Raw genomic sequence first — 11,219 nt, 5'->3', positions numbered from 1 at the left:
CACTCCTTCTGCTTCAACCCAGGAGCTTACTCAGATACTGTAGATATTTCAAATGATGCTTCTGGTTCATGGAGTGATACTGCAAATTATTATTTAAAAGCTGCCCCCCTCTGAGCAAGTGAGCTTCCTGTCTTGGGAATTGTTATAATGTATTTATCTGTTTCCATGCCCAAACCCATGGCCTGGCCCAGGATAAGTGTTCACGAAATATGGAGTAGGGCCGCGCCTGTGGCTCAGTGAGTAAGGCGCTGGCCCCTTATACCCAGGTGGCAAGTTCAAACCCAGCCCAGGCCAAACTGCAACAAAAAAACAGCTGGGGGTTGTGGCGGGCGCCTGTAGTCCCAGCTGCTCGGAAGGCTGAGGCAGGAGAATCACGGAGAGGTTGCTGTGAGTCCTGTGAGGCCACGGCACTCTACCGAGGGTGGTACAGTGAGACTCTGTCTCTACAAAAAAAAAAAGAAAAGAAAGAAATATCTAATAAATTTAATTAAGTAATGCTTCTTATTACTCCATATTCCTGTCAAAGAGGGGAGATATCAAAATGTATTCGTTTAAAAAAATCAACATTTAACCTAGAGAATTTAGCGTTCTAATCAGGCATCCCCCCCAGCCAAGTTACCTTTTATCTTAAAAAAAAAAAACAAAAAACAAAAACTATTTTGTTCTTGCAGTCTCTGCTGGCTGAGAGAGAAGTCAGTGCAGTGAAACGCATTAATGCAAGAAGGATTTGCTTAGATGTCAATAAACTCGAAAGGCTCCCTGCGGGGCACTTGCAGTGTCGGTAAAGACTCATAATTACTTGCTCCTTGGAGCATTTTAGACCCGAGTCCATTTGCTCTGCTGTGAAGACTAAGCTCAAGATCTCAGAGGCTTTGAACTTGCTGAACTCTGGAGGAGGAATGGTGAGCCCTCACAAACCTGGGTTTGTATGCCAAGGGCGAGGTGCTGGCTCTGGGCATTATTTTGCGGTGTCAGGGGTCGAGGAATTCTGTCCCCCCTGCTCCCTGAAGGAGGAGGGTTGGTGGTGCAGGAGGACCCCCATCCTTTCCTCCTCCCCTCCCTACGCCCTTCTGTTTCCCTTCTCTCTTTCCCGGGCGTGGGAACGTGTGTGGAGACGCACTTGAGGCTGCTTTTTCTCAGAATCCCATTTCTCCGCAGTGAAGTTTAAGTGGGATGGGAGTTTCCCTGACTTCTGCGTGAGGATTTTCCAAATGACAAGGACAGAGAGACACGGAAACGTCCATAAAGTTCCTAAGGGGTGTCTCTGGTTTCCTGCGGGATCCCGAGCGCGGTTGTCGCGATCACGCACTCCGAGTGAGCAATTGGCTAATCAGTTCGTGTGTGTGTGTGTGTGTGTGTGTTGTACTTTCCAAACTGAACTGTGCACAGAGTAACAAACGTCCTCTTCCTCCCCTCCCCTCCCGGTCTCACTCTACATGGAGGGCGCGCATTTGCTCCCGCCAGTTGTACGTTTAACATACAGGTGCCTGGGAGAACCCCCCGCCCCCCATCCCGTCTTGCACGCGTGCAGCCCATCCTGCTCCATTCAAAGCGTTTCGGGGGCGGGACGCGCGTCTGATCTGTCCCCAGCTGAGGTGCCCTTTCCCCGCCGATGCAGAAGGACTGCCCTGGCACTCCTAGGTCCAGAGCGCTAACACGTTGGTGTCCCAGGAGAGACTGTGTGTGCCTGTGTCTGGGTGTGCGTGTGCGCCTCTGTGTACATGTCTCTATGTGCGTGTGTCCTTGTGTGCGTGTGCGTGTCTCTATGTGTGCGTCTCTATGTGCGTGTGGCTCTGTGTGTGCGTGTGTCTGTGTGCGTGCGCCTCTTCGCGTGTCTCTGTGTGCGTGTGTATCTCTGTGGGTGCATGTGTGCCTGTGCGTGCGCCGCTGTCTGCGTGTGCCCGCGTGTGCGCGTGTCTCTGTGTGCATGTGTGCCTGTGCGTGCGCCTCTCCCTGCGTGTGCCTGCGTGTGCGCGAGCTCGCGGGCGCGCTCCACCGCCAGCTTCTCCCGGCGCTGTGCGGAGAGAGACCGGGACGTTACCTCAGAGCAGCCGCGGGCAAAGCCAGGCAGCGGCAGCCTCCGCCCCCTTGGCCCTACCATTGGCTAGTTCTGCTCATCATTTCCCTGCTACGGAGAGGGAAGGGCCAGAGACGCCCCGAGCCCAGCTGCAGAAGCGCCGCTACCTCCAGAGACGAAGGTGTCTCTTCTGAAAAGAAACGCGAGCCCCGGGGAGGCGGCGCGCAGCGACCCGGGCAGGGCTGGCCGAGCCGAACCGAGGGCGCAGGGCAGGGCTGCGGCGCGGCGGGAGCTCGGCCGCAGAGGACCCGGGCGACCTGCTCCTGCGAGCCGGCTCTGCGCTTCCCTCGCCTTTCACAGATTTCCCCCCGCCCCCGCGACTACTGCCCCAAAACGGAGCCTTTACACCAAAAGAAGGAGCCGCCGGGGCTGGGGCAGCCAGGACTTGCCCGGGCACCCAAGATGCGCTCCATTAGGAAGAGGTGGACGATCTGCACCATAAGTCTGCTCCTGATCTTTTATAAGACAAAAGAAATAGCCAGAACTGAGGAGCACCAGGAGACGCAACTCATCGGGTAAATGGAAAGCTTCATTTCAGGATGTGACTCAAAGTCGAGCCTTGAATGCGATGTGAATATAGACAGTGCAGTGATGGCTGGGAGGGCGTGCGTGTTCCCCAGAGTTTGCGTGTGGTTAGTGTCATGGATTAAATAACAAAGAGTGCCGCTGTGGAGGTGTCTGTGCTGCCCTAAGCCGCCCCCCACGCCAGCGCGACTTGCCCTGCGCGGTGGTGGTGACAGCTGTGTTGGCGCCCTGCTCGCCAAAGGAGTCACTGCAGAAGTGTCATCAAAGAATGTGTGTGCCCTTGTCCTTTTAATCTGTGTCCAGAACTCAAGACAGATGTCATTAGTCACCAAACGGTTTCCCTTCCTTCTTTCTCCGTCCTATCACTCTAGAGAGATTCTGGAGAAGCTGGTTTCTTAATAGGCTGAAGTTAAAGCCCAGAAAGCAGAAAACAAATCTTCTCTGCTTCTCTACTTTTGTTGTTGCTGCTGCTGTTGACGTTAGGGACATCTGTGTGTCTTGAATTAAATTAGAAACTCCAGCACCCCAAGGATACTTCGTTATTTCTTCCTCCATGGGCAAAGCGTTCGGGCGTCATGGTTACAATTTTAGAAAGAAACTCAGCAGTGTGGCTTTAAACAGACGATATTTCTTTTTCTTTCTTTGGTGTAGATGAGTTCAGCTCTCTCCCTCCCCATTAAGTTCTCTAAATATCACACTTCCTTCCACCCTCTCCCTGGCCTCCGTGCCTTTGAAGTTTGCCCAGGAGGGGGTGCAACTTTGCGCTGCGGATGCAGCTTGGACGCGTTTTCTGAGGATGTGAACCTGGTTGTCAACTCTGTTCAAAGTCCTGTTTCGGAAATCCTCCCTTGTCCGGAGGCGTAGGCTCTTGCAAACTCCACACTGGCAGAGATATTCGCCTGTCTTTTTCTTTGCTGCTGTTTGTTTTAATTTTTCTCTGACATTTATGAAAACGAAGAGAGTCCTTGCTCTTTGGGGTGCGTGAACGCGCGTGGGTGGGGGGAGCAGGCACTCTGCTTCTTGATATTTCTGCTCTGTGCTAAGTGCTGAGCATTTATTTAGTGAGTCAGATACAGGTTTGTCCTTAAAGAGGGAATCGCTATTCTGTAGAAAACCGGGATAACAGTAGTACAGTCAAAACGGACTGGAAGAGAATGAAAAACAGAGATGAGGAATGGGCGGGATGGTCGCTATGCACCGACCATGTGTACGTGGTCTGCTCGGAAAACAGCAACAAAAAGAAGTGGCTGGGGTGGTGTTCACAGGAATGTGCGGCTGAAAATCCGTCTGGCTTGTGAGAAAAGGACGTAGGGCGGGGGCCGCCCTGGCCGACCGGTGCTTGCCAGGCAGACAAAGGGGTCTTTGGGAAGGTGATGACGGTGGTGGAGAGGCGGAGGCCCGGGAGGGAGGTCGAGGCTCTTTGTTTCCTCCAGAGCCGAGACAAAGCGGACCAGCCTCTCCGACGCTGAAGGTTCGGGGGCTGGGCTCGGAGGCTAGCAGGCGTGGGCGGGGCAGCTGGGTGGGGGCGTCTGGACCACCGGGGCAAGGGGGAACGCGCCCGCGCCGCTCCTGGGGTGACGGGCCCGGGACGCTCCGCGTTTCACCCGTGGCCCGGCGAGCGGGCGCCCCCCTGGGCGCGGAGGAGCCGCACCGGCGCGGCGTTCGGGACGGCCAGGCTGGCTGTCGCCCGCACCCTTTCTAATCCCAGGGACCGTGTCTCCCCAGTTTATCTGAGATCGCGAGGCTGGCGCTGGAGTTAACCAAACAAGGAGAGAGGTGCGCGCAGGGTCTGCCCTCTGCTGCCAGAGAGGCGACGGCTAGGGTGGAAGGAGTGGGAAGACCCGGGAGCCTTTATCGCAAGAATTAGGCCCACTTCGCTCCCGGGTCCCAGCCTCCCAGCCCCCCAGTCATTTTCACGGTTGAGCCCGCGACTAGCTCCTCCTCCTGAATTAAAACCCGCAGCCTCGGCGGCGCGGGGCGAGCGGAGCGCGGGGCTCACACCTGTCCCCGCCGCGTCCCGGCGCCGCCCGCTCCGCCTGGAGGCCGCGACCGCGGGTGGAGCCGGCGCTGCTGGGCAGGCGAGGCGGCCGCCTCCCGCGCTGCGTCCAGCGGAAAAACTTGCGCTTCAAGCTCGCTCGCGGTTTCGCTTCAACTCCCAAACAGCGCTTCTGCGGAGGAGTTGACTCATCAGGCGATCTAATCAGCAGCCTGACTACTTCCTGCTCCAGCGACGTGCAGAGGCCATTTCTGAGATGAGTAAACTCAGAGGAAGGTTGGCCCCAGAGCAAGAGGCCGACACCCGAAAGTGGGGTGACAGAGGCAGGCTCCGGCCGTCGGGGGGCACTGCGCGCCTTGAGGGTGGCAAGCAGGTTCAACAAGGGCCTCGCGTCCACCTGGAACCTTAACGCGTCCACCCGGACTCCCGCCTAGCGCTCCTGCTACCTCCCCCACCCCCACCCCATAGGTTCCTTCTTCTCCTCCACCCTTGACCCCCGCTGGATCTCCCACCTGGAGCCAGTGCCTGACCCCTGTGTCCTGCAGTATTGAGTGGTCATTCTCTGTAGACAGGAACAGAGAACTGAGCACAACTTTCCCACCGTCCATCCACATTCTGTCTCCAGAGGAACAGCACCATCTGTACAAAAGGAAATATTCCAAAATAGTTCAAGTAATAACTACTCAACACCTAAAACTGATATTTCCTTGCACAAAAACTTACTGTTAGGATGACTGACTTAATAAAGTCTAAATCAGAGCGTATTGAAGGCATGAAGTGACCTGTTCTGGACTTTTTTTCTTTTTTTCTTCTTCTTAATGGGACTTAGGATGGGCCTATGATTTAAGGGGCTCTGTGAATTCTTTGGGTATAACTGGAAATGTATGAAGATTCCCACAGATAAAATAATGTGGGTATGCTCGTTTAATGAGATAATATATTTGAACATGTAACACAGATTTTAACATCACACAGATATTAATTTTGGATATTATTACTTCAAGCTTGATACAGACTATTGTTCTGGTAGACCACAAGTGAGATTTACTTACCCAAAGATCTAACTTATAATTTACCATGTGATTCAGGTCGTTTTATTAACTGACCAACAATATTAATTCTAAAATCTATGACAATATTGAAGGTGGAGTTCAGGTATTATTACCATTCTTAGAAAAGTTAGCTCCTGTTTGCTCTAGAGCAGAACAGGTCTTGTAAATGAAAAAAATCCAGAATTTGCACTACCCTTCACAGGGTACATTTGCAATTCTACTAAACCCCTAAACAGTAAGTTAAGGTAGAACATCTCAGCCTTATTTTTAGTTGTTTGGTGCTCAGGTAAGGAAAACACAAACTTCTCTTCCCTTTGTGTTCAGGTTTAATTTGGTGGACGTTCTTTTCCTTTAAATGACTTCTGAAATGATATATTAAGGAAGAAGATTAACTTGGTCTAAAGGGATCAAATTCATTCCAAAATCAAGGCATTAGAATTTCAGTGGGGCTGAAAGAAGGGCATTTGGAATATAATTTCATAAACTAAAATTAATTCTATTTGTTATGTACTGAAGAACTAATAGAATAAATGGTAGTGAAGGCTGGAAACTTCTATTTCAAAGAGAAAAATATTCGTATATACCACATAAGGTAGCAAATGATTAATTCTTGCCACTGACGCTGCACAGATGACCATTTTTGTGGATTTTTCTTAAGTGCATCTAATCAGGAACACTTTGTAATGTATTGCTTTATGCTGAGTGATTTCTTTGGTGTGCTCTGTTACTTCCCTGTAAAAGTGCACATTGAATTTTCTTATAGATAACCCTGTGCAATAAATATTTTGAGTGCAGCTGTTCAAAAGTCATGCCTGATCTGGAATGAGGAATAGGTAGGGAGTGGCAGCATCCTTCATGCCCGGCATTTAGGGGAAGGAAAAGCCTCTTCTCAGACAGAATGCTGCCAAGGTCAAAAGTGAAAAATCCTTTGAGACCCACTTGACTTTGTACAAAGGAATTTACTCTGGAGCTTTATTTGGCTAAGCCTGGTCGCCTCTCACGTGGATTCTGTTGACTTTAAGAACTGTGGCCAGACGGGGCTACTTCCCTTCCAAGCTGTTTTCAGTGACTAAACTCTAAAATTTGGCCTGTCACCAATTCAACAAGTAAAACTGGAGAGTAACACGGAAGCATGTTATTCAAAAGAAACTGATTTAAACATTTTAACGTACTTTTTAAAAACATCTCAGAAGTTCTGGAAAGGCCCTGTACACCTAAGTATCTCATCACACTCATTTTGCAGTGTAAAATGTGTCTGTATTCACTTTTCCAAGAAGTGGTCATCCATGAGATTCTTAAAATACAACAGCATGGACATTTTACTTCCCCCAAGGTAAAGTTTAATGGTGTGAAAAGAATTATTATAATCATGCAGTCTGTAGTTAGAAAAATATGATATTGATAGCCTGGTTATTAACAGGGTGAAGGGCAGAAGGATCCTCCCTCACACCCCAAAATACTGATAGTCTGTGACCAAGTTCATGAAGTCATATCTCCAAAAGCGTGAAGGTTACCGTCTTATTCAGCCACATTTGATTCATGTGTAGTTATTATTTTATTATCGTTAGATCTATAACATGGTAGTTGACTTCTGGTTTGCTGACTAGTTAAGTGCACCCTCTATTTCCTTGAATCCTAAATGACCTCTGTAAAGTGATTATTATTAGCCATGCTTAGGTATGCAAACGTGTCACTGTTTTCAGTAGAATAGTTTAAAATATTAATATTTTATGTTCTAAATTTGACCCAGAATAGTGGCATATGATGCTTAGAGCTGCTTCACATTTAAACTACATGTTTAAAAAAGAACATGAACCAAAATACCAAACTATAAGCCTTCAATTACAGAATTCACCTCACAGTTGCTACCCAGGCAGTGTCTCCATTGGTAGCAGGAGAGGATTGCCTGCACAATAAACACAGATTTAGACTTTGTTATGAGCAAATAATCATATTACTGTTTAACCGTGTTTCTAAGATTCTAAAAGTTAAGATGTTGACATGTGAAGAAATGAATGTGTGTATCGAGAGTGCTGTGTCTTTGTTGGGATGCTAGAAGAAGTGATTCTTTTCTTTTTGATTCTCTGAGCTGGGGTTTACATCTGTGCAGCATGAAGAAAAGACTCTATAGAATAATGAATTAGTTCAGCTGTAAATGTTCCATTGACATAAATGCTAGGAGAGTCATTTGTCACCATCATCACTGCCATCAGCCCTCCTGCTGCCGTCAACCCCCATGATTTACAAGCTCAACATTACTTTTTGGAGAGAGGTAGTTGATTTTTTTTGATGTAACAGAGAATAGTAGTAATAATGGCTACTGAATGAGTTTTCTCCCTACTACAATCTCTTGTCCACACATCAACAACTGCTAGAGAAGTATCTCATGGTTGACGTATTTTGAGAGCAATGTAATTTTTAACATTTGCACTTTAATAATGTTGTATAAATTCCTTCACATAAACCCCATGAAGTCACCACAGATGAGATGTTGTTTGCAGTTTTCAAGATCAGGCAAGGCCACTGTGGCCTAGAAAGAGAATATTGCTCAAGCACGAAAGGCTGACAAGCCCCAGAAGCTGAAACGTGCCCAGATCGCTCGATATTCCAAGCCCTTATGTCTTCAAAACCAAAGCTCAGATCGCTCATATTCCAAGCCCTTCTACCTTCAAAACCAAAGCCCAGATCCCTCAATATTCTAAGCCCTTCTGCCTTCAAAACCAAAGCCCAGGTCGCTCGATATTCCAAGCCCTTATGTCTTCAAAACCAAAGCTCAGATCGCTCCATATTCCAAGCCCTTATGTCTTCAAAACCGAAGCCCAGATCGCTCGATATTCCAAGCCCTTATGTCTTCAAAACCAAAGCTCAGATCGCTCCATATTCCAAGCCCTTATGTCTTCAAAACCAAAGCCCAGATCGCTCGATATTCCAAGCCCTTCTGCCTTCAAAACCAAAGCTCTTTCCATCACTCACGTATGCCTTGTGTAAAAATGCACTTGCGATCTTAGGAATCACAACTGTGTAGGTGCAGAGAATTGACCGGACATCTTATCTCGTGTTTACACAGTAAGAAGCTAGTGGGCAACAAAGCTTTATTTTGTTTTTAATTAATGAGTAGTAATGTGTATATATATGGGGTATGATGTAAGGTTCTAATACACTATACAAAGGTCAAATTAAGCTAAGTAGCATATCCATCACCTCAAATATTTATCATTTATTTAAAATCTTTTCATTCAGCGATTTAGAAATATCAATTCATTATTATTAACTGTAGGCACTGGACTCCGTCAGAGAACACCAGCACTTACTCCTGCTAACTTGCACCTGTTGGTTGCCTTCCCCCCTTTTCTCCCTGTCCACAACTCCACTCTCTCCTTCTATGAGTTGTTTTGGAATCCATGGATAAGTAAGAATGTACGGCATTTGTCTCTCTGTGCCTGGCTTATCTCACTTACAATAACTTCCTCTGGGTTTATCCACATCCCATGTTTTGGGCTGAATACTTTTCCACTGTGTATATTGCCCACATTTCTTAATCCATTCATCCATTGATGGCACTGAGATTGTTTTGGTTCCATGTCTCAACCATTGTGAACAGTGCTATGGCATATGGGGAGTGCAGGCATCTCTTTGACAGACTGATTTCAATTCCTTCAGGTGTATACCCAGAAGTTGGACTGCTGAATTGCATGGTAATTCTGTTTTTTAGATTTTACAATATGTTTTAAAGCACCACGGAAGTCTTTTCTTTATATGCAAAATAGTTTGATTTCAAAATGACTAAGTTAGATCCTAATCCTGGTAATGTCACATTCATCAAGCTTAGGCATCTCCTTCCAGCTTGTAGGAAGAAACTGTATTTATACTTTTTTGCCAGTACCCTAAATCAAAATATGTACCTTGCTGCTTAGATAAAATGCTTTTTGCTTTCACAAAGCTGGCATTTCTGTTTTGTTTCAGAGATGGTGAATTGTGTTTGAGTCGATCTCTTGTCAATAGTTCTGATAAAATCATTCGGAAGGCCGGCACTTCAATCTTCCAGCACAACGTAGGGTGGAAAATTAATTCCTCTCTGGTCTTGGAGATAAGGTGAGTTTTTAAAATATGGCATAATAAATTTCACGTTATGTTCTTAAATGTGTTGGGCTTGACAAACTTATGTTGAACGCTTGATTTATAGTAAAAGTCTGAATATGTTAATAAAAGAGTGAACCAGCTCTGTTTAATGTTGCTCAATGAAGAATGTGAAACCATAAAACTCAAGTCATTTTGAAGTCAGACATTTCAAAATGAATATGTGAATTTTGAATACATTGTGTTTATATTAATGGAATAAAATATTCAACAGGGTACTAATATTTAACATACCTTACTAAATTACTCAGGATTAATATATATGTTGAGAATTATTTTTAACTTCTTCCCTTTTAAGTCTTCATTCTTGTCTTATATTTCCTCAAGTAGATAAAAATAGAGCCTATTCAAATCCTGTATTGCTGATAATTACAAATAAATTTGCCTGATTCTGTGAACGAGTCTGTCCATAAGAACTCATGTAAAAAGAACAGGTGAAAACTGGAAAATATATTTTCAGATTACCAGCTTATTCTTTGTAAATGTTGTCATTTTATCTGAAACGAACCTTGAAATCAAACTCACAATCTACATAATCCATGGTGTCATTTTCTTCTTTTATAATCCTACTTATAAGAAAGTTAAAGTCTTATCTTTGCAATTATGGAGAAAAAACACATTTTTATTCTGAATATTTACTTTCCATTGAAATGTTGGTTGATGTGTTTGAATTAGATCATTTTCAGTAAATCAGAAGTCCTTTAAAAAGTTTGAGAGAAAAAAAAAGTTTGAGAGAACACATGCTTTACATAATGCCATCATTGTATTTTTCTTGTACTGGGAAAATGAGAACAATTCAATGACTGAATATGAGATGCAAATTTTATAGAAGTAGCTTGCTGTTAAGACATACAGGGCTGATTCGTTTGTGTGGGTTTAATTTATTCACTTCTCGAATTAACCCTGTACATAATATATATCATAAGCAGTGTGCAGGGAGAGTCTGTTGCGTATATCACAAGCAGTGTGCAGGGAGAGTCTGTTGTGTTCGTCTTTAGTATACCAATTCATAGATGCCTTGCAGCAAAGGGCTCACTGCATGTTGAAACTTACTTGAAAGAATTCCTGGCAACGTAAAAGAGATAAGTGTCAAGGACATGCAGGCGTGGCTGGACTACTTAGCTTTAAGGTTTGGAAGTGACTGATGGGGGAAACAGTGATAACTGTTGTAATTTTGGTCACCCATACTTTGGGCCTGGGGCTCACTGTATTTGTGGACTGAGCACAAAAACGGGGGATAAGGAGAGTCTGATGACAGAGTTCATCAACGGGTGTCTTTTGGGTAGAACATGACCAGTGGAAAGATGTACCTCAATTAGATAGAAAGCCAATACTAAAAATCAAGAGATTCTTTATTAAAAAGTACAGATTTTCAAAAACTCTTGAGGAATTGAAAGAGTGACATGTCTGGATCTTTATTCCTCCTGAGAAT

At 45.8% G+C, this 11,219-nt stretch overlaps 1 protein-coding gene across 2 annotated transcripts in view; it reads left to right on the top strand.

The window, feature by feature from the left end:
• The first annotated feature begins 2,173 nt into the window (after positions 1-2,173).
• Positions 2,174-11,219, top strand: part of ST8SIA4 (ST8 alpha-N-acetyl-neuraminide alpha-2,8-sialyltransferase 4) — a 155,101-nt gene continuing 146,055 nt past the window's right edge. For both annotated transcript variants that reach the window (XM_053567140.1, XM_053567138.1), the window contains exons 1-2: positions 2,174-2,592; positions 9,614-9,742. In XM_053567140.1, the coding sequence (XP_053423115.1) occupies positions 2,480-2,592; positions 9,614-9,742 (242 nt within the window). In that variant the 5' untranslated portion in view covers positions 2,174-2,479. The remainder of the gene's footprint in view (positions 2,593-9,613; positions 9,743-11,219) is intronic.

Source organism: Nycticebus coucang, chromosome 17 (genome assembly GCF_027406575.1).
Source record: "Nycticebus coucang isolate mNycCou1 chromosome 17, mNycCou1.pri, whole genome shotgun sequence".
In the NCBI taxonomy this organism is placed as follows: Eukaryota; Metazoa; Chordata; class Mammalia; order Primates; family Lorisidae; genus Nycticebus; species Nycticebus coucang.
This window is presented reverse-complemented; position numbering and strand designations above follow the sequence as displayed.